The sequence below is a fragment of the Rhopalosiphum padi genome, chromosome 2 (genome assembly GCF_020882245.1).
Source record: "Rhopalosiphum padi isolate XX-2018 chromosome 2, ASM2088224v1, whole genome shotgun sequence".
NCBI classification, from domain to species: domain Eukaryota; kingdom Metazoa; phylum Arthropoda; class Insecta; order Hemiptera; family Aphididae; genus Rhopalosiphum; species Rhopalosiphum padi.
Genome location: NC_083598.1, coordinates 56636079 through 56662383, shown reverse-complemented (window position 1 = coordinate 56662383; position 26305 = coordinate 56636079). Strand labels below are relative to the sequence as shown.

The 26305-nt window shown below is 27.9% G+C and overlaps 1 protein-coding gene across 1 annotated transcript; it reads right to left on the bottom strand.

Annotated features, from left to right (window-relative positions):
* Nucleotides 1-9296: 9296 nt before the first annotated feature.
* Nucleotides 9297-25781, bottom strand: LOC132919877 (uncharacterized). The gene is made up of 4 exons (XM_060981779.1): nucleotides 25169-25781; nucleotides 20631-20733; nucleotides 18336-18928; nucleotides 9297-9664 (listed from the first exon to the last, which is right to left on the bottom strand). Exons 1-4 carry the CDS (start codon nucleotides 25235-25237, stop codon nucleotides 9587-9589), a joined length of 843 nt encoding a protein of 280 aa, XP_060837762.1. The 5' UTR covers nucleotides 25238-25781; the 3' UTR covers nucleotides 9297-9586.
* Between the last annotated feature and the right edge of the window lie 524 nt (nucleotides 25782-26305).

Below are 26305 nucleotides of genomic sequence, written 5' to 3'. Positions count from 1 at the left end.
TAAGTGTTTCTATTTTTAGTATTTTTTATGTTTTAACACTTATGTATTTATTTATCACAGTTTATATTTTAACAAGTGGTAGAATGGCTTTTTCTGGCCGCTATGGAGAGCTGGATATCAAATACTGATATTTATGTACAAATTCGATTTCTTTATTTATTTTTATCTAATTCCCAATAATTATTAATATTATCTAATAATTTTCTGCGTCAAAAAGCTTAAAAACGTAGTACGAGGTTCCTCATAACAGTCATACTATTACAATAATAGTAGTTCATAATGATATTTTTTTAAAGACATTTGAAATTCAAATAGTAAAGTAAATCACTGTAATAGCAATAATAAAAATATATCATAAAATAAACTTAGCAATATAGGCCTACCGTCTTCGCTCAAAATCGTATTTTCGTATGTAATAATCATTATTCAAATTCAATACATTACAGTATACGGAAGCGATACTTCGTTTACCATATTACTTACTTACTACTTTACCGTGGATTTAAACAAAACTATTAAAAACTATTTTAATATGGGACTCAATTAAGAGAAAATTACACCCACAAACCCCATATCCAAAATTTTTCTATTTTACGAATAGAATGGTTAAAGCTTACAACCACATACTTGGTAACAACTACAAACCAAGTAACAGATTACAACCACATATATGGTAACAACTACATACCCGGTACCAACCAGTAACCACATACCACTTAACAACTACAAACTGAGTAACAGGTGATACCCTATTATAGATCACAACCTGCAGGTATCTGGTAACCACATAGCTGTCCTATTAACTGATGAATAATATAAAATAAATATATATAATTACCAAAACAACAAAATAAAAACCTATCCTCAAAATCTGGATAAAATTTTTTTTTTGTAATGAGATTTTTCTTAAAGTTGACCATTGCAACCGGTGACTAATGTAATTACATTACCATAGCAATCTCATGTTAATACATTTTTTTTTTTAATTTTAAAATATCTATGATTTAATTTTTCCATGCAGAAATGAAAATATTAAGTAGCACGCAACGTTTGTTTACATTATTTTTACATTTCATTTTAATGATATCTGTTAAGCTATTTCTATTGTGCATTTGACATTTTTAAAAATGAAAAATAAACGTAATTGAAGTTAACTCTTAGATTTTAATGAATAGAACGATTTAAACTTAAACTAAGTAGGTAATAATAACTGTCCACTCTTATATTGTTTGAAGTTTGAATATTTTATAAGATATTCTATATTATACAATTTAAATACAATTATATAAATAAGTAGCTACTTCGCTATTTTTAGATTTTAAGCGGAGCGATGAATGCATTGGTTTTATTATGTGTCTGAAGAAATGAAGACATAATAAATGCAATTTCTTTACACGACATGCTTCCGTGGCGTTTTGATTGTTAAACTGCATAAAACGTTTGAAGATTTTCACTTACAACTATTATAGTGTCACGTTTTTCTTTGCAAAAACACGTTTTATATTCTTGACCACTTCCGCTTGACATCTGTCTCGCAATTTCGCTCGATGATTTGGAGACGTGTGTCAGTGTGTGTCACTTTATCTAGTGATATTTAAGACAACAAACAGGCATAAAACTGGATTCTAGTACCTATATACAATTATGGCAATGGAAAAGTTACCAAATTTATTATACCAAGTGTTTAGAAACATTCGTATTTTCATCTACAGACTTCAATTTATACGACACCATATATTATATTTCTTGAATCTACTCGACTTATGTCAACATAGAGTTGTCATTCTCCACTGTCTTCAGCATTCGGCGGACATTCAACTTATGGATTGGTTATTAAAACTCATTAGTTTTTGATATTCGTAATTCATACTATACCGCAATCGATACTATGTAGATTGTAGATAGTAACAAAGAGGTAATAGAAACGTGTACAATTTAAAAATTTAATACTACCCACGATACACTGACTATTGTTAACATTATCCCGGACAATATTAAAATTACCTATGTAGCTATAAAATGACATTAGCCAAAGTGCGTGGCGAATGTAAATATTATCCGTTGCTAATGTCAACGTATCCAATTATGTATTGTTATTTTTAACCTTAACATATGCAGTATAGGTATACCGGGTGATCCATTTAACATAAGACACTCAATAAATCAAAAATCATTAACGTTCTTGAAAATCATTTTTTACACAGTTCCAAGTCGTTAAAATCAGCATTTTTCTAAAATATTTTTGCTCTATTTTTTTATCGTTTGAATTATTTTAATTCTTTACTATTTTCAATGGTAACGTGTGTTTTAAATTTCTTAGTCCAAAGTAAAATATTTCTTGAAATATCTCGATACATAAAAATCGGATTTTAAACGAGTACTTGAATACTTGACTACCTACGAGTTGTATTATGATTTATGAGTTATAACTGTTATAAGTATTTAAAGTTTAGATAAGCAGAGTGTAGTGTGGAACAGGAGTACCTACCTCAAAATGTTGGGTCACTACTCCCCTTGCCTAATATTTAAATATCAATAACTAGTTACCTCAAATTGTATTGTCCAAAATTCAACTTTCATAAATCGAATTACTTCAAAAAGTATCTAACGTTAAATAATTCATCCCGTATATACTATTGCACTATGCTGTTGAATGTCACTATACAGCAATGCTGATACGTACTTTATATTTTTATAATGTAAACACGATAGTTGATATAGGTTTATAGAAAATGCCATTCCGTCTATCATCTATACATGGTTTGTGTGTATATTATATAATATTATTACCCATAATATACAGTACAGTGTACACAGTGTAGGTACACATTATCGCGTATGACGAAATACCACCAAAGTGAATTATTCAATAACTTGTCGTTTATGTCAAAACAGAATAATAAATATATTATACGTCGTCGTGCTGGCGTGGATTTTTCGAAATCAGATACCGGAAAATAATGAATTATTAAAAGGCACCATCAGTATATATATATATACAATATATATGTATAAATATATTCGTCTATGTGCTATGTCTATATAATATTATGTATAATATGTATAATCGAAAGGAACCGTATTATTTTACTAAATACAAATAGTATATCGTGTGTAGGTTTTATAGGTAACTACATTAAGTGTATTATTTTAATACATAAACATAAAATATTCTGTTTATATTATACATAAATACATAGCTATACTGTTTTACATGCCGTTTAGATTTAGATTAGGATTTATTTTTATAGGTACGTTTTGTCTGTACGAACACTTAAGTTGGTAGATATTACTAAAATATCAACAACAAGAAAAATCATTGATAAACTCCCGCCTACGCCATACCCATACGTATTACATTTCAGTAGGTATGCAATATTATGATTCTCTTAAAAGTTATAAACTATTATTTTATAGCACCCGTATCACATATTATGTTTTTATCAATATTATTTTTAAATATTTTTATTTTATCAAATAAGAACATAATAGGTATACATTTTTAATTTCATATTCCAATGTTTGTTTGTATTTCAATATAATATATAAAAATCGAATTTTAAACAAATAGTTAGATGTTTTGAGTAGGTGTTATTTAAAATGTTAACTACTTGTTCAAAATTTGATTTTTATAATTCGAAAGTCTCGAAAAACATTGTTCTTCGGAATACGAAATAAAAAAATTATGTCATTGCCATCCAAAAATATAAAAAAATCATTTTTCTTAAGAATTTCGTTTTGTAACGACTTCAAATTATATATGAAAAAAATATTTACAAAAATAATTGGTGCAAGTATTTACCTTTAAAAATATCTCCAGCTTATACTTATAAAATATATAAGACATTTAAGAATATATCAATGCGCGCAGTGCCGCTCGTCGTACACACACAATAATAATACATAATAATACACACTGATACTTATATAACAATTATTATGATGTAAATAAAACATCTGCAGTTACAAGCTTAAACAATTTTAAAACTAAAATCCATCCCACAAATTATATTCCTTCAGACTTGTATATAGTTGTATATTAAATATATATCCAATAAACAGAACATTATGCATTTATGCAGGACAGTAAGTTGTTGTTGTTGACCTCTGTCGTCGGGGTTTTCTATTTTTTTTTTATTGCCGGCAGACATGATTTCAATTTACTCGAGACAAAGCATTAATATAATATAGTGCATCGTATATTCGTATATAATACAGTATGGGAATGTAGCTGCAGGTAGTCTCGGGGGTAGAGAAAAATCGGTAAGCACACGGAAAAAAACGATAGGTACAACGACGAAAAGGGTCAAAATAAGAAACGTATTATACTTATACGAAAAAAATAACGTATTTTAGTATTTATTTCGAAAAGAAATTATTTGTGTGTACACAATACACATTTAATAATATAATCTTATAAATTATAAATTTATAATGAATATAAAACTTTAAAATAAATTTAATAATTATAATATAGTAGGTATTTACAATGTATTTAATTATTTTATTATAAACAAACACATATATATATATTATACCTATACGTATACTCTCGTTTGCGAATTGTTGTTAAGCGCATTTTTATACGATGTATGATATTTTGTTGTTATAGGCATATGTATAATATAAGTAGGTACCGCTTAGGTTAGTAGCATATTATATGCCGACTGATACACATAGGTATACATTATTTTAATTTACGGATAACGAAAACATTAAAGTTCATAGGTATTAAACGCGAGTTGACACGTCGTTCATATTATATATATTATATAATATAGAACAATCACTCTGTATTACTGACTGTATCTACGTCATTCATGCTTACTGTACTTATACAATAATCTATAATCATATTGCGCACATTGTGCATCATGGTGTACAATAACATTATCATAATACAAATATCCTGTTTTAAACGAATTTCAATAATTTCATAGCGTCGGAATAAAAATAAACACACTTATACCTACGTGGTATACAAAATATTATAACAGGATATACTTTATACGTAAGTATTGTCAAAACTCGAAATATAATATATAATATATTATAATTTATAAGCAATGTTGGTGTGTATAATATAATATTCATAATTCATATACATTATACTATAATATATATCTATTTATACAAAATTGTATATTATATAGGGTTGGACGGGTAGGTACAATTCGGAAACACCAGTAGCGTAAATAAAAGAGGTTTAGGTCCCCCACAAAAAAAAGAATATCCATTTTGTTGAAAATATTTATAGAGAAAATCTGGTAATATTTAGACAAAATATATGAGTCCTACAGATGACTATACCGACCTGAAGAAAAATGTTCTACTAGCGCCGCTGTAAGAAAACTCTTAAGATGCATAAAAATGTACCATATAGATATATAATGTATATTATATATTTATATGTCTATGATATGTATTATGTATGTACTATAAATTATAATATACAATGTACATAATATGCGTGAGCATATATAACAGGCACCCACGCACATACGAGGTAGGCAGGTATTGTTTTCTAAACGCTTTAATTAATATATACGATGTATTCAAACAACAAATTCAAATTTAAATGTATGTTCCTACAATACTTGGGTAAGTAAGGTTGGATGCCTATATAAATGTTTTAGGATCCCGCGGGATATTCGGCACTTAAAGGCACGACACGATCAACAATATTACCTATGTATTATTATCGTTTATTATATAATAAAACAATAATTTATTGAATCACTGCAACAATATTTTCGCGATCGACTACCCTTTGGACTAACACGTGAGTAGGCAACAGCTACTAACAAAAAAAAAATATTTAATTAAGTCTTCAGCAAGATGATGAAAACAATATTTTGCATATTAATTAGTGCAGTAGTACTACTACATTTGTCTCCATCTCCCTTGAAGTATCATTAAAATCAATAGCGACACCAACACGTACCTATATATATAATATATATATATATATATATATATATATATATATATAGAATACCCATCGGCTATCACAAAATATTTAATTTTCAAAAGAAACTATATATACATATTTTAAGATTAGGTAGATGGGTTGACGTGATGCGTACAAATAATTATACGTAATGGTAAGACGTAAGAGGTATAATTTTTCTTTTTGAAATTAAAAACATCTTTAGTAGTTTAGTACAATGACAATGAAGACGAAATGTATACAAATATATAATAATATAATAACATATGTCTATGTGATTATATATATATATATATTAAATATATTACACAAGTCGAATCAGTCAACCCGATCGGTGCCAAAACTACTACTGAAGCGAAAAAACCCTGTTTCAAAATCATATAAATCTAAATCCGCCGTAAACAACGTGCACATATATATTATTATTATTATTATGTAAACAACGCGAAACTGCCAGTTTCAGAAATAATAATTACTCGAGAGCCGCACCTATATATAGATACACAGTAAATGGTCGATTCGACCTCACTCGTCCCCGCCAATAACCGCAATAAACGTTAATTTTTCCAATAACATAATAGGTGTGCACTGTGCACACACAGAAACGATATTTCCGAACAAGCGGCAGCGGTGGTAGTAAACGGTACAAAATTAATTTCTATCCTTAATCAATAATATGTATACTAAACCCCTTTTACCACCGTTGCTTAACCAACCATATCTTATGCACAGGCAATTTTTAGTCATTGTTATTACATTTTTTTTTTACTCAACACAGCAGACTGGGATAACATCTAGGAGGTAGATAATCAATAGTATATATCTATCATAAAGGCACTACAAATAAATCAGTATAAAAATCGATTCTTATATTATATCCCGATTGTAGAAGATTAGAAAAAATATATATTAAAATCCGCTTTAAATTCTAGAGGCCAATTTATTTTTTTGTTTGCGACTGCGCTTCCAGAAATCTGAAAAACAACGCGATAATTACCTACACGACAAAATTTGCCTTTAAATGTCTCCGTATTATAGTTCCTGGGCCCAAGTACTGTGTAACACCAAAATACAGTATAAAATTATTGGGCCCTCAGGTACCCAGACCGACCCTGATTATAATATACCTATTATATTATATATAAATATATAATAATCTAATATGTTACCATCGAAGACGTAAATTAAGGAATTAATGTTTATAACTAGTCAATAACGATATTTCCGATTAAATTAGACTGTACCTATATACGATATTGGCTAGAAAATTATTATAATTCTGGTCTTTTAATAACCATAATTGATAAAAAATGTTTATTGAATTAGAAACGGGTCTGCGTTGTAAAATGTATTTGTCTAATCAGTAGGTACTAATAATAAAATACTTTCGGGATCTGTAATACGTCGACGATCGTATAAAGTAAAAGATAGCCGTCCATTAGATACATTTATATAGTAGGTTATCCAATACATGTGTGATATAAATTGCAATAATGCGGTCAACTTATTTGTTATAATATTTATACTAAAGCACGTGTGCTACCACAATATATATATAGTCAACCGATTTCTCTGTGCACTATACGGCATCATTTTTAATTTCTAAACAATTTAAATATTTTAATATTTTATTAAACAAATTTATTAATATTATAGTAGGTAGAAGAAAATATTTAAGTAATTTCTTATGAATTATGATATAGTCAATAGTCATAGATATAGTTGTAAATGTATTAACAAAATATTTTATTTTTACAATATTGTTTTATATTTTCTGTTCTTGCCTAGGCATAAACGATAGAATTTTTTAATGTTAGGCGTTAGGCATTAGTGATATTGGCAAGGTATTTACGTATTAGTACTTAGTTTAAATCATTGGCGATAACATATGTCATATAATATATATATATATAGATCTATATTAAAGTGTATAAGAACGGAGATGGTCGACCTTCACTATAGTCTTATTTATATGAAGTAAAAACTAAACCACGGACAACAGGGACGTCTAATTAAAGTTTACCTAGGATATGTTTAAATGATTTTTTATATAGTTATAATAAAATTTAAAAAGACTTTGGCTAATACATTCAAAAAATTATGTATGGGTGAAGTATACGGGAAAAAAACGAAAAAAATACATAAAAACAACAGAACGGAATCGCATTCTCCGCCAGAAATGATAATTACAATCTCAACAATATTGTATGTGCAATAGAAACCACATGCCAACCGCTACGCTAAAATTTTACCGCGGAGAACGAGATAGTTTTTTTCTTTATTTCTGGCAAATTTTTGGCAACGAAGATCTGAGAAATAAAATAAAAATGTTTAATGAATTTTTATTTATATATATATACCTATAGCATCGTATGGTATTTAAGGTATCGTTGGTACTTGGCAACATCGTGCACGAGTTATTTTTCATACATTTTAGTTATTAGTATAATAATGACCTATAACTACGGTGAACATTTAAACCCCAAACAACGATATATATTTAAAAAAAAATCCCCATTGGTTGGTAATAAGTAATAACCATTCTATGTGTGATTTAATAGGTGTATAGATTATTAATTAATGATCTTTAGAGTAGCTGGTACACCTAGAATCGGTACAAGACAAAATAAATGCATCATCATTAATCACCCCCCGCTGAAATCAGATACAGCAATCTGCAGTACTAGGACTTACATCAACAAAAGCAACATCTTCGCTATTGTGTGAGATTAACACATTGAAACCAAAACAATTTTACAAGTTGTAAATAAACAACAATAGGTATATAAAATATTAATGAAATATTGAAATCTAATTAAAGGATTGACTTTATATGACTATTAAAGTATTAACACATCATGATGCATCTTAAAAATGTAACCACTAATCAATGGATGAAAATTTGAGACCAGACTTCAATTTTTAGATACAACGCTGAAATAGTTTTTTTTTAAGTTTAAAAAATATACATATATAAAATATATAGTATATATAATATATAAAATATGTATATATATATAATATATAGTTATATGTATTAAAACTTAATAAAATTATGATGACACTTGAGTAAATTTCACCTAACTAAGTATCGTTTAAATATTAATAATAATCGTACTTTTTAACATATTAATAATAAAAATATATACATATATGTATATATGTGGGTACTAAATAACTAAATAATGAATAATGATGATACAAAAATAGTTAATGAGACATATGAGTGTACCATTTGAGGTATGTATATACAAATGCAAACACATTATAAGAATTGGTTTTCTGTTGTAGGTGAATGTTACAGACTAGCAAAGCACAAAGATAAATAATAATAATAAAACATATATAAAATAATTCAATAAACTGACTCAGTTTTATTAAAATTTAAAATTTTAATTTTAATTTCATGTTGCATAAGGCCGCCTAAAGAACCACGTACCACATTTTGAATGCTATGTAGTAAAGTATTGTTAAATTAACACGTGGCCCAGGACCGTAACACACAAATAAATTGGCCAAAAATAGTAAATTATGGCGAACTTAACGATTTAAACATTATTAATACAGCCTTTCTAGGTAAAAATAAAAATTGAAAAAGAAGGAAAAATATATAAACAACAGTTTTATCATATGGAATCACCAGCAGTACACTGACAATTCGCCACTGTGGTCTTTACTGGTATGCCTCCACGAAGTTGCTGACAACGATTTAAGCTGTAAAAAAATATAACAGTTTCAATTAAATTATATATTTAATAAATTAATAATTTTAATTTTAGATCATAAACACAAAATACATTATACAAATAAAAAATATACACAGCTAAACTACTGTTTTTTATCTCATTCGAAAAAAAATGTTCAGTAATCTCTATTCCTAACAATAATTGATAATTTTAACTCAATAAAATAAGAATAGGTACGAAACTTTTTTTCGAATATTACAGTATTTTTAATTTTGGTCAATTAATTTTTTATAAAGTTCAAGACTATTTTAATTCTTATTTATTTAATTATCAAAAATATTCGTAAACGTTTATAATATGTACGAGTACAAGGTCAACAAGTATGGGTATTAGAATTTAATTGTTTAAAAACGCATATTAAACACAATTCAAGTATACGAAATTATAGTACAATAGTATTTACCATATAATAAATATAAAATCATTTAAATGTTCATTTGTGTAAATAGTAATATTTTGAATCGTATGATTTTCTTAATTAAATATTCTATTTAATTAAACTAAATAAACTATACAATTATTCATTAACTACATAATACATCATAATGAACTTTACGAAAAATTGAACCTATAAATTATGTAATCTCAAGTAGATAATTAACTTATTAAAAAAATTTTATAAAAATATACAGTTATCTTCGCTTTAAGCCTTAAAGCTACAATTTATTTCTCAGTTGGATTTAAGTCCTAACCTTGGATATAAATAAAACAAAAATAAATTAACTAAAAAATGATTAAAATTATATTTGAATTGACAAAGTAAATAAACAAAGGGAAATTAATAAAAATATTATTTTACAAGATATTTTCATTAACATACCCAAAGGTAAAAAAAATACCATAATTCGACTACAGAATATTCTGTATTTAATTTATTTATTCTGTGATTCAACTTCAAAGTCCATAATTAATAACATTTACGTATAATATAATCACTCATCAGTATTCATAGCCATCGTTAAGATAATTCTTAATTAATAAGAACAAAAAAAATGAGTTTAGCTACAATAAAATCATACAAAATGTTTTTAATATAATATTATGTAAGCTACGTAGATAAATGATAACTAATAAAAACTGAGATGGATAGATAAATGTTTAAAAAATTATTTTTTTGTATATATTAATTAAATGTTTATATAGGCGATTATAAATTAATAATGTGTACCTACCATAGGTAGTATATAGTATATATGTTTATTGTTTGTGTATTATTTTAATAAAATCAATCAAAAAGTTATTAAATCGATCAATAATAGATAGTCTACGCACAATTAGGCATATCGAATCAATTTTTTAAAATGATAAAACAATGATAGGCACATAAGTTTATGTTGAATGTTAATATTTTATTTAAATTAATATTACCTACTACACAATATAAACATAAATCAATGATGAATAAAATGTTATATTAAAATTGCTGTAAAATGTAATATTATATTACATGGGTTTAAGGTATAAGTTATAAATATTCTTTCTACGGAAGTTATCACAGTAAAACATAAAAATAAACTCTCAAAATATATCATACATTTTTCCTGTGTATACAGTAAACACACCTCATTTCACTTATTGTTGGATATTATATAATTCTACATTTTTTTAGCTAGTCACATTACTAGAATATTTACATGTTTTTTTTATTGACTTTTGTATAATACCTATGCTAAATTAATTTATATAAATTAAAATAAGACTCAATAGGTATAAATAGGGTTCTAAATTTTAAATATTTCACTTGAGATTTTTCAATTTCAATACATGTATTTCAAAATTGAAAATTTCACTCTTCTTGGAATATTGGATAATATTTTTTGTTCTTTTAAACATGTTCAGTTATAGATGATTAGAAAATAGAAATAATATATTTATTATACACAGAATATATTGATAATAAATATGCGAAAATATGAACTACAAATGTTTGAAATTTTTTTCGTAGTGTCTAGGAAAAAATTTCTAGCTTACGCTTACTAAACAAAAATCTAATAGTCCAAAAACATGCAAACACAACAACTTCCGAGCCCTAGTACTTATCACTTATTAATTTGTTATTATTATTATTATTATTACCATACATATTTTCTTTGTTTCATACAATAAACCAACTTTTAAAAATGTTCAATTGCAAGTTGACGCGACTATAAACTTTTTTAGATCTAATAATTTTTTTTTCATTGAAATGAAATATTTCATGAAATTTTAAAACCCTATGTATAAACATGGTAATACAAATATAAATTTTATGAATATCCAATAATATTTTACTTGTCATTTTTGTGAAAAATTATTTTTGCTACAAAAAATATAATTCGTTTAAGTATATATATACTAAATAGGGGTATTAACCACGTGCGCGATAAACTTAAGAAATATTTAATGATAATAATTTTAATTAAGTATAAATATGATAATAAGTACCTACCTAATATTAATATAAATACTTTCCTAATATATTCCTTATATTTTTTATCTTATTGGACGATTCTTAAATTAATTGGTAGAAGTATAATAATAGTATCAACAAAAAATAAAATAAAATTGAATAAAAATGATTGATTTAAATTTTCACGTTCACAGACTGAAATCGATGATTAAATTTAATTTAACTGTCTATCTTCGTAATTTAATATTAATTTATTTCGAATAAGCATTAATAATTATTCTTTTTAACAATATAATTGAAAACGGTGTAATTACTCGTTTTTATTTTAATACATAATATAAGTGTTAAAATAATTTTATTCTTCAGTACAATACACCTACACATAATTCATGAATATAGGTACATATTTACATGTAATATAGCTTTAATACCACTAAGTGCAAACACATTTTTTATGTTAGAGACCCTATTATAAACAATATACCTAGTTAATTATTCTGCATTCCGTATAAAGTTCCACTAAAGTTTACTATCATATCAAATATCAAAAAATATAAATACAACAAAGAATTGTAACGACAATTTAAATTACCGAAATATAAAATTATTTTTATAATAATGTAATAGTGTACCTTATATTAAGTTATAATATATATATATGTTTAAGGTTTACGAAACCTATCATACCTAGTACAAAATATAGGTTTATAAAATGTTTAATTTACAATATTCTTAGGTAGACATAGTGATAATATATATGTTTATTATATAGTGACATTATAGTATTTTACTTTTACCAAAAAAAACTACTAGGGCGTATTTTATCTTTATATATACCTAATACATATTATTTATTACAATTTACAATATATAGATTATTGTATAATATTGTATTCTATCAACAACTCGTATAGAAATATCGAAAAATACAATATGTAACAATATAGGCGTAAAAATAAATGCAACAGCACTCCTGAAGTACACTATACAAAACTACGCAATACATGATCGTAATGTTTTGAACTGATATTATATTATGTTTTACAAAAAATATTTAAAAAAAATCCCCCTTACTTTCTACCACTATGAAAAATATAATAATATAATATTACAATTCTACGTACAGCTATAGCTGTAGTAGTTTGAGATATTATATTGTTGAATGGGCGGTTGGCAATCGTGGCAGCTGCATTACAATAATGCAATAGATATATGGATAGTGTGCAGTATAATATAATAATATAGTAAGAATAACCGGGTCTTGGATCGTGGTAGTAAAATATAGTAAAGGAATGTGTGATCGTCGTCTGACGGGTGTTAAGTAGGCGGGAAAGAGGGGGAAGAGAGGAGAAAGACGTCGACGCCGTTTGTCCGGCACCAAAAGATTCCAAGACTACTCGGACCACCGACGTTTTCAAAACACAATACAAATAATCTGTGTGTGTGTGTGTGTGTATGGCTTGCAGGCGCGTGAGTATGAGTTCGGTCGAGTAAAAATAGCGGGAAAGGTGACCTTCAAAAACTTGTTTACTTCTAACACAGTCTAATTCACATTACACAAAATACTCGGAGAGGAAATGAATAGAGTTGTAATATAGTAGTAGTAGTAGTAGTAGTAGTAGTAGTAGTAGTAGTATCGTAGTAGCAGTAATAGTAGTAGTAATAATAGTAGTATACTGTTTTTAATAGCACGTAGTTAGGCGGAGGGGACAACCTAATAATAAAATACTTATACTCTTCTTTGGCTTGTAAACTAAAAAAAAACAATGGTTTATACTTTAATAAAATACGCAAGCACGCACTCACCCACATAATAACGATTAACAATCGATTTTTGAAAGAATATGCAACGTAAGAATGTACATAATATTCCAATATGTATATTATATATTAAATACATCTCAATTAAGCATTTGTATTTTAAAAACGCATGCAATTTTACATTTACATTTTTTTTGTTTTTGAACGAATTTGATTAATATTATATTATTTCAGTTGTTTTATCTTTAACGACTTCCTATAAACATCCAATCCAACAAGCGAAGTCAATAACAGAATAACTCAAGGGTGTTTCAAAAAGAAGAAGATAGTGGTAGCGAATCATTGGGAAAAATAGCCAACATTTGTATTTTTTTTTTTTTTGTTTATACAATTTTGTCCTGTAAAATAGCCAGTATAAATTAAACACAACCTAACCTATATTATACTTTATTGTAATGCAAGTTGTACACATCACAAAAAAAATATTGAAATCTTATCTAACACTCTAGCTTCAGTAATATATACCAAGTATATTGAATATTCTAAAATACTTAACCTAGCTATCATTAAAAGAAAAAATTATTTTAAAACATGTCTTGCGTACTAGCTAAGATCAATATGTTTTTAACTATTATTTTTAATTACACTTAATTATAAATTAAATAGGCTAATAAATAATAATAATAGCTAATACTTAATATAATAATTACTATAATAATAACAAATAAATTATATAATAGTAATAAACACTAGTCACCACAAAATTGCAAAAAAAAATAAAAGACTTATTATTTTAGTATCTATAAATTAGTCATAAAAAATAGTAAATACATGTCAACGTAATATTATGCATATGAGTCATATATTTATATAATAAATCAACAACCTGGCATTTTAACTTAAACGTAACAAAATAATGACACTTGAAAATTTTTATGATATGTATATCTATTTCAAGTCCTTTTCGAGTTCATCAAAAATTTGTTCAAATAATAAATTATGGTATGATTGGTATGTACGACTTCTATCTACCTAGACATAAACCTACCATAATATATACGTAATATAATCACCAGGCCAGTAAATATTAATTTTAGTAAATTCCCGATAGTAATTTTACATTTATAACTAGACTTAGTAGTAAATATAATATATACATCATTCGAGTGGATTTTTAATATAATATTCCATAATTTGTTAATATGTACTTACATTTTTTCTTCGTCCCATTATAACCATTTCTACCTACGCTACCGTGTTACTCAATGTATGCGTGAGAACGTGTATAACATGATCATGAAATTATATTTATTTTTATTTTATTTTTTTGTACAAACAAGTTTATATGTACAATTATTAAAATTACCAGAAAAGAAAAAATGTAATATTATGGCTTAAAAGAATATATATTACTACGAAGTACAAACCAATCAACTTTAATACTTTAGAGAATACAATTACTTTACATGCTAGAATTTAAATGTACATATATATAAGTACATCGTACTTGCGGTTACATAGTCAACACTAAACTCTACAAATAAAAATGGAACTCGCAGCACATGTGGTTTATTTGAATTGGGAATAATTTTAAAATTTAAATATTATGTAAAGTTAATTTTTTCCAATTGCCAAGACATTAGTTTATAAAATAAAAATATTATAATTGTACATTAATCAATAATCAAAAGAGCAATACACGTGAAAAATCACGATAAGAATTTAAACATCCAGTTACCTTACATATATATATATATATATTATATGCTCTATGATTATGTACTGCATACATTTTGTAAACGTATACATTATACACAAACAGCACAGGTATGAAGTATAGAAAAGTATAAAATTATAATAAATACAATTGATGAATAATATAGATATTCAAATAGGTAGTTATACTATGTTTAAAAAAATGCCTTAAATAAGAATGTCAAAATATTACATATTTCTATAGTAGTTTTAGTAGGTATACATTTATTTTTACAGACAAAAATATATTTATAGAAATACGTTTTTATTAAACACAATATATTACAAGATTAGGAATGTATAAATAACTAGTAAGAATAAGCATAACTCTGGCTTCCGATCGATTTATCGTTCAAGTCTAATTCTGAGAATTTATAACAAAGTTATAAATTATAACCTAAGCATCCTTCCATAATCTCTCTTAATTTTAAGCCTAACCTATAATATATAAATGAAAATGAACACGCCAAAAGTGCAATTTTATTCACACAGTCATCCATTTGTCAAATCGTCATACTAAGAGATATACCTACCTTAAGAAAATAAATAAATGCACAATTATAACCAACAATATTATCTTACATAGTTATATCTCATTTTACTGAACTTAATAAAATAATAAACATTAGTCCTTTCCACTCGAGTTGTTCTGAAGATTTTAAGTAATAAATAATAATGATAAAACTCAGAAATGACCACACAAAAATATATCAAACAATTTTCCTTATTGTTAAAAGATGATGACTCGATATGTACTACCTACGGGATTCGTATCAATATTAAATACATTTTAACTAAATGCAGAATACATATGGGATGATCCATTTAACGTAAGATATGTATTATATCAGAAAATACTCAAGTTTTTGAAAATATTTCTTTAACATCATTTGAAGTTATTCGTTGTGAACCCTTGGTGGTTTATACAAATGTAAGTTATATTTCATGATCACGATAATATTACTGTATATAGTTAGTCAAGTAAGTGAAAAAATTGTGTGAACAAACACAGTCACGCGGTTCAAAGGATTCGCTGTGTGGACAGTTTTCAGCCCGAGCATGCACATAGCCTGTCTCACTATAGTAGAATAGTACTGTCTAAGTACCGTGAAGAACCTCTGTTTTTAAGTCTACCAAATTCTATTAAATTAAGTAAATATCAATTTTTCTTTTAATTGATTATTTTAATAAAGTATAGTGGTAAACTGGTAACCGAAAAACACGTATAGTTTAATTGCAAATAATCTGAGTTGTGAAAAATGGAGAACACATTATCATGTATCACGTTACAAAACAACAACTTTGGAAAGAAATAATATTTTTCAATATTTTTATCGTAATAATTTATAAAAAATTTTACTCTTTTTAGTTACAACATACATTTATAATTTCATATTATGAAGAAAAATATTATTTGGTATATTTTAATCAATAAAAATCAAATTTCGAACAAGTAGTAATAGTAGTATATTTAGTTACAAATATTTAAAGTTTAGATGAGCGGAGTAGTGAACCAGCATTTTGCATGGTACCTTTGAACCACTCCACTCCGTTAATCATTTAAGTTTTAAAAAAAGTTTAAAGTTTAAATACTTAAAACTTAAAAACTATACATCCAAATTCGATTATTATAAATCGAAATACTTCAGAAAATTCTACTTTGGAATAATAAATTAAAAATTCGCCTTGTCGTTAAAAAAAATTAAAAAATGATAACGATGGAAAATAAAAAAAAAATATCCACAAACGTTAATAGTGTTTTAAATAATGCATATGTTACGCCGAATTCATGAAATCGTCAATTTCATAAATTCGGCGTAACACATGCGTATCTTACAAGTTACAATAAATGGATCAGCCGGTATACCCAGGAAAGAGAAAATTCTAAACTTTCGGGATCATTAGCCGAATCGCTCAATCGCCACCATCAAATTTAGCGATAAGGGCAGGCCAAGGCGACCTAAATACGCCATTAATAATATCTTATCTTATCTAGATAGTTGCTATTTCCAAGGGGTATGTTCGATAAAAAAAAAAATAAAATATATTTAAATACAATGACTATCAAAATAACATAAAATAATTAACAATTTAATAAGGAAATCCAAACATAATATATCATATTTACTATATAGTACCTATTTGTCATGATTCATGATGATAATATACTTAGAAAAATAATTTTACTGACGCATAAGTGTTAATTTTTATTGCAAATTATTAAAATTGTATTTATGTACACTAGTGTACATAGAAAAAGATTTTTTTGTAAACACAACCATATTATATAACATAGTAAATGTTATTATTATTGTGATAATTCTTCTGTTTAACAAAATTGTACAAATTGGGCTCTGCCCGTTATTATTATTAAATAAATAAATAAAAATATATACATTATACATCACTAATAATAATGATTAATGGCTACATATTTATTAAGACTAACTGAATTTTCTTTGTAAATTGTAATACAAATATTCTTGATCAAAATACTTTTTATGTTTACCAATCTACCTATCTATCAAATAAAAAATAAAATTTAAAAATATTTTTGAAATGCAGACTTGATTATTATTTATTATAATGTTTATAAAAGTAATAAGTACCTACTTAGTTGTTTCTAAACTAAAACAAAATTGTTATTTAGTAGAAAATTAAATATTAATAGATATTTTGTTTGTTTCAAACTCTTAAATATACTTAGTAGCTAATAATAAATCCATATTTGTACCTGTTGCATTTTTTCGAAGTCTAAACAAGGCCTCTGCACATTACGAGTAGGATGGTGCCTTTGTCTGTGTCGTTTACGTGGAGAAGAGTTTGGCAAAGATACAGATTGCCTAGGTGACAAATGTACTAGTTTTAAAGGTGGTGAAGAGGATATAGTACACTGTCCTGGTTTGTGCACATGAGATGGAGGTGATGCACAAAATTTTAATGGAGTTGGTCTGGTTGACATAAGTCCTTGTACTTCATCATCAGATGATCCTGACCAGCTTACAGCTATTGTGTTTCCACATCCAGCTTCACTAGCAGATCGACAACGTTTACGAGCTAATGGTGCTACAGAATTTTCAGGAACACCGCAGGAATTTGCTTCATCTGGATCTGGTGTAGGTAATTCAACTTGCAATAATGCTTCAGGATTACTATTTATAACTTCTAGTTCTTCTTCAGAACTATGTTGATCACAGTCACTAGGTAAAGCAGAATCTAAGAAATATGGGGAAGGACCAGGAGTTGCAACACTACTGCGACCACTGCTTGAAGACCTTGTAGGTTCCATATCACCAACCATATCTTCACTCCCAATGTTCTCCATTACTATAATAAAAAATGTTCCTAATTTATTATAATAAAAGTAATTCCTATAAAATTGTATTTTCCCATGAAATAATTTTATTTAGTTAATAAATAACAAATTTATCAAGTTTGTTTTTTCAGTGAAACCTTTAATTGATAGCAATATAACTCCAGTTTTAAGTTTTCCAATATACTATAATAATATGTATGTGCAATGTGTTCAATGCTCGAGCCTAATCACTTTATCTTTTATTCCTATTCAGCTTTTTTACACAAAATTAAATGCATTTATTACAAACTAATAAATAAATACTCAAACTACAAAAATTTTTCTTTGTTTAGTTTAAAAATGTATTTTAAAAATAAATTAATTGACAATGATCATTATTTATTATTAACAATAGTAATGCAAAATGAAAAGTATAAATACACATTTAGCATAATACCTACATCCAACTATATAGTATTTTAATAGATGGATAAAGCAAGAGTACACTGTATGGTGTACATACATACACTTAGGTACTTGAGAGTTTAATTAAAAAAAGAGGAATAAAAAAAAATAATAATAACGGGTGTTAGCAAAATGAATAGCGTTGAGTAGAAGTGAAATAATCGTAGAGGGATGATTGAGAATGCAGAACAGTTCTTTTGTGTCAGTTAGGTCAAGTGTTGCAAAGAGTATAGGTATGGTACTCCTATGAGAGCATGGCAAATATGCAAACACACATTAAAAAAGAACCTTTCATGCTTCAACAATCTTCAAAATATGAAGGAAAAAATATATATAATATATAGATATTATAGTTTATTATACATTAAAATATAAAAAATGAGGTTTTTAAAATATTATCTTCATTTTAAATTGTGACAACTTTATTATTATTATTATTGTTATAATTATATTTATTTAAAATTACTCAAATTGTGGTACCTAACTACTAGTTTACTATTTAAATAAACATTTTAACCATTTTTAAAATATTTTAAATACAATTATTTTGTAAAATCTTAAAAAAAAAATTATTTAAAATATTTTTTAGTTATGTCTTAATTTAAACCATAATAAGCTTGAAGCATTTACTTACTTATACTTGAAATTAATCAATTCATTGCCTCTACCTACTAATTAATTAAACATAAATTTAATGCAAACATTTTAAGAAAGAATTATTTTATGAAATATAAAATATCTCATTACCCATTATATAGTAAATAATAAACGCATGTATGCATTCATTATTTTAATTATATTTTTGCTTATTATACACTAGGTTAGATCAATAATTGAAATATTTATAGTATTTTATTGTCTAGGTAATAGGTAGGATACAAAATGATAAATTTATAAAAAAAATGTAATCAAGAATGTAAAAAAATTTCCAATAAATATATTTGTACACTATGATGTTGGCAAATGATATATTAATAAAACGATATAGATACTAAAAATATATCAAACTGCCAGGCTACAATTTATCAGTAATTAAAATATAAAATACTGAGTGTATCACTAACATAATATTATAAGACAATATAGAATTTAGTTTTTGTTATAAACAATTTTTAAATCACATTCACATTCATGGTAAATAAAGAACTCAGTTGCGTATTTTGTTTCATTAATTAAATAGTAAACTATAAACATTTTAAGTAAATATAATAGAATATTCTAAAATAAATTATCAAATTTAATCAGTAATTTAAACTTTTTTAAACTTACATCGAGTAGATTCAGGTACTCCTTGTTTTGTACTTTTAGGTTCCCTGTCAGGACTGTGTTCGTCGTCAGACTCTGTGCCAGAATCGTGGTCAACAGTTTTTAACTAAAAAGAAGAAGTAAACTATTATAGTTATTCACAAAACATTAATATCTAAATATAAAATAATTTGTATAGATAAAAAAATCTTTTAAAAGGATTAAAATTCAATTAATTAATTTTATTAAGCTATAAGATGATAATATAAATAATATTAATAATAATAATAATGGTGTTTGATAAAGCCATAAAGGCATGTTATGAAGAATGAAAAAATATGGTAAAAACACTAAAAACATAATATCATATCATAGTAAATCATGACATATGGCTATATAAATAATTTAAATTATCTAGTTAAAAATATTGGTAAAAAATAAAAAAACATAATATTTACATTTTATGAATACAACAAAATAACAACTATGCCAATTACTATATATAGTATTATATATTTATATACTATTATTAGATATAACACAATAAATAGTAATAAGATACAATGGACAATAAGGAAAAGTAAAATAGCTAATAATAGTTTCCATTTTCATCAATAAGAAAAACTAATAATACTTATTAATGATCAATTATTTATAAATAAGTATTTTATTATTTACATTTCACATTTATATAGCCATATAGGAATAAAAAACTAATTTATTTCAATTGTTGGTTAACTAACACAAGTTTAATGCCTACCTAGTACATATGAGTAAACATTTATACATCTTAAAATCCCAAATAAATGTCATATTGTGGAAATATATAGGTAATAATTAAATTTCAAAAATAATCAATTGACCAAGCAAATATTTAACAATTTGTTTGTATTAAAATTAAGTTATTTTATTCTAAATATACTGAAATAAGCTACACAAAATAATATTTTTAGTAATAAATGTGCCTAAATATTAAATAAATTGTTAACATAAGTTTTATGTTAAAAAAAAGTATAAAATTAAATATAAATTATAGTAGATAATATGGCAAAACTATTAACCTTTAAAGTAGTAGTAAACAAGTATTAAAAATAAAATGTTTAACTAAGTACTAAATCTTAAATATGTAATCATTAAGAACATTTTTTATGAGATACCTTGGTAATTAGTATTATCAATTTATTTAAATATTAATAATTAGGTAGGTACACAAAACAGTTAATTCTTATTTCTTATAAATACCTTCCTAAAGAATAGGTAAATATATTATAAATGCATGGTACATTAAAATATAAATACTTTACAGTAATTTATGAATTACTATGCAAAGAAATTAATTACTGAAACATTAAATCCATGTATTGTTGATCAAAATGATAATAATATATAGTATTGTGAATAACTAATAGTAATCATTGAAACTCGTATGAATTTTTATTAGGTTCATATCTAATATGGTATTAAAAATAATGATGACAGTAAATTATGGTTTACATTTTTCCAACTGATATTAAATTGGTTAGAAACATTATTATTTTTAATATTATTAATTATCATGTAACTCGTTATGAATTTATGATATCATTCATCAGTAGCATAAATAATAGTACCTATTTTGTAATATTTTTTAATACCTATTTAAATTATAATACCTACATGTTTTGTTAATATTGTTCAAATAATAGCTGATATCTAGATCTTTCTAAGTTTGAGTATAATATATGATTTTTTGAAATTTCAGTATTGTGATGTTTTTTAAAATAATAAATAATAATAATAATATTAAAATATGTAATATTAGAACAACACAGCACAAAACATTAAATTGTAAACCCCTAATAAGATCTAAGGATAAACTAAGAAGTACAGAAAAATAGTGTTTTAAAATAAGTTGGGCACTCAAATAGTGTACTTGAACAAAAGTGAATTATAATAAATTAAAAACATCTAAAAAAATATTCTCCAATGATAACAAACAAATATAAGTAGCACTAAACTATAGCATTAAAATATATTAACACAATGGTCACAATACTTACAGAATATTTCTGTAATGAAAAATCAGTATGTCCTAATATAATTATAATATCATACAGACTTTAATAATAACAAGAAGCCAAGGTGTTTTATTTATTTTGAAATAAAAATACAATTACTTGCCATAGAACAAAAAATTGAACATCAAAAGTCGATGAGCACAAAAACAATACTATTCAATAACCTGGTCTAGATATAAAATAGGTAATAAAATCTTGGGGACTTGAAGGAATAAATGTAAAATAATTTTAAAAAAACAACACATTTAGAACATAAAACTATAGATAACTGATAAGATATTATGATGTACAGACTGTACAGTAATTTAATAGTAGATAATATTATTATAATAGACATTATGTAAGTAATATTTTCATTTAGATAGGTAAAGTCTGTGATTAAAACAGCAATATCATTATCAAAAATATATAGACGATAAGGCAACGAAATAAAATGGATCTAAAAATTAGATGAATTATTTTGTTAATCGTTTACGCGATTTCAATGCTCTGAAAACCGACTGTGAAAAACGTTGCAAACATACAGTTATCAATAAAACAATTCCTAGTATTTGCGAATTGATTGTCGATCGATGATCTACCATTGACGAAACTTGTGTACACAAACACGTAGGTAGGTATTCTGTAATATCTCATCAAGAGCACGTCGTTGCACTATTTAATTTCTCTTTCGGGCCCACGCTCGACGAGGCAAATTTGAGGTTTACCATTTGCATGACGTTAGGACTCAATTTTGTATTGTTATAATTTTAATAGCAAAGTGAATTGACCAAGTATTATCAAGAACATCAGCGATATTTAAAATTACAAGCAAGCCACGAGCATGTAAAACATAACAAATAACAAATACTCATTGAAAAATTGAAATATCGTATAAAATCTAACTTACAAACACAGATAATAGGCGAATTTACTCGAACACGAAAGCCACAACACAGATTTGTGATGTCACGCGTGGGACGGAAAGCGAAAACAAAATTGCTGCCGACGTCCTCTTGACCGCTATGTGTGCTAGTCGCGGGAACAATTCAGACGGACAAAAAACCGTTGATGGATAGATGTAACAGTGTAAGTACTGAAAGTCATGAAGACTTAGACCAATTCTTGATCTGTAAAGTGTAAGTTATGACTTATGTTATAGGTACCGGTTGTGTCGCAAAACGAACGGCGTCCAATAAAAAAAGGCTTCACGGACTTTCGACGAACGTATTGAAGGACCACCGCGGCGCGACGACAAAACACGCGCACTACGTCCGACGACGACGAAACCGAACGCGATTCGCGCAAGTGCTTAGCCGCTGGCCACCGGACGAATCGCGTATTTGCGTGTGCGACGCGACGACCGGCGGCGACGAGTACTTCGGTGATCGGTTGGAGGGGAAAAGGCGACAATAATATTATATTATTAAATATTAATTATTGTCATAACACTCGACAGGGAAAAAAAAAAGTAATAACATTACGACAAGCGTAGGCGAGCGAAGCGATAACCGGATATGCCGCGTCGCCACGACCGTATATCATGTATTGCGGTATTATTGTTCTATATTTACCTATCGTACATTGTATTTTCATGATTAAATGTGTTTATTATTACACATTTTTATGTATATCGGTGTCGTGTTATCACGCAGAAGACCGAACGATGGCGATATCGTCGGGGAAGGAGTAAGGACTGCGTGTGAAACGCGAGAGACGTCGTGTGCACGACGGAAGGAATCGAAAAACGCCGCGGTCCGTACGGCGTACGCGGATGAAATCAAATACTATATTATACGATACATAGTATTTGATAAAATATGCTGCGGACCGGGCGGCTGTTATCGCGACGAGTACTCGGTTACCGGTTATCGTAACGTAGCGTAGAGCACGCACGCAATAATAATAATAATAATAATAATAATATAGTATTTGATTAAAAATAGACAGTGCGCCGCCGCGGCAGCGGTCACATACTATCAGTGAGGTACCTACGCGCGCGATCAGCTGATGGATACGCGCAAACACACACAAGCGCGCGCGCGCGTACAATGAAAGAGAATCAGCGGTGGCGGTGGCCGAGGTGGAGAGAAAATGTCACGCACACACGAGCGCGCGCGTTCCTTTGTTCACAGTGGGGATGACCGACCGAGTGGCAGGTGGGGGGCTGTCCGAAGGGGAAGGGGTAACCTTTGTGCGAGCGTTATCAAAATAAAAAATAACAATATAGGTACTAATAACTCGGTAATATTTAATATATTATTATCATTATTAGTGTTTACTACTACTATTACTACTACTAATACTATTACTACACTACTACTACTACTACTACTACTACTACTACTACTACTACTACTATTACTACTACTACTACTACTATTACTACTATTACTACTACTACTACTAATAATAATAATAATAATAATAATAATAATAATAGCAATACTGTAATACTACAACTCCGGTCGTTGCTACTGGTGTGTCGTAAATGCAGACAGCCGATGGTGTCGGAATATTATTTACCTTGGAGGGTCTTCGGTGATCTTCGAGGCTGTGAGTCTTCAGTTTGTGCGTGACAAATTTAAGCATCATTCGCCACCCGTCGTCGACCAACCCCTCCCGGGTCGCGCGCGCCCGCTATTTCCGGTTTTCGACAGTCGTGCTGCGCCACGGATATTAGCCGTCCGCCGGCGACGGGATCGTTGCGACGATGACAATCATAACAATATGATAACGCGACCGCCGACGACCGGCACAGATCTTCGTGTGATTATTGCGACGAGAACTGCACCGGGACCGGTAGACACGAGAATAATGGGTACGAAGCGGGAGAAACGCGTGACGACAAAATTATTATTATTATTAACGAGATAGTATTTAATAATTAAATCGCCGGCCCAATTAGAACACCACGAAATGCAGCAACAGAAGAGGCTTCGCGCAGCGCAATCTTGTGCGGTGCGGTTCGAACGCTGTGCTCGTACTGTGTCGCGTCGGCCGTCATCCGCGCCGGGAAGATGTGTGAAAAACCAAGCAGCAGCGGCGGCAGATCGTGCGCCGTGAGCCAGTCGAGACCACCCGCCTGCCAACTTAGTTCCCCTGTCCTACACACCCGCCGACCATTAAGTCGCGCACAAAGGACTACTCGCGCACGCCCCGTGTACACCTTCCGCATAATAACACACACATGCACACGCGCGCGCGCACGACGACGATGATGATGATGATGATAATAATAATAATAATAATAATAATAGTATGTATAGAATATACACTTTGTAGTAAATCCCGTTGTTGTATACATTTTACTACGCCCGGCTCTCCCCGACCCCCGACGACCCGAGCCGAACCGTCATCACCCACCGCCGCTTCGTTCGTCGGTCACGGCCTCGTCGCCGCCACCGTACTAACGCGCGTGTTTACGCGACGATTGCGTGCAGTGTGCACGCGTGCGCCGGCCGGGCCAGCTGACCGCGCGCGCGCCCCGGCCCCGGGGACCGATCACCAGACGACTAGACTAGCTACAGCCGACCCGTCGTACGCGTAAATATCTTCGTTTTATCGGAAAATTAAATTCTTTGAACGAATTTTTGAGATTTCTGAAACACCGCTGCACGTTAGAGGTTAGCGTGAACGGTTCAAAAAATTAATATACCTATG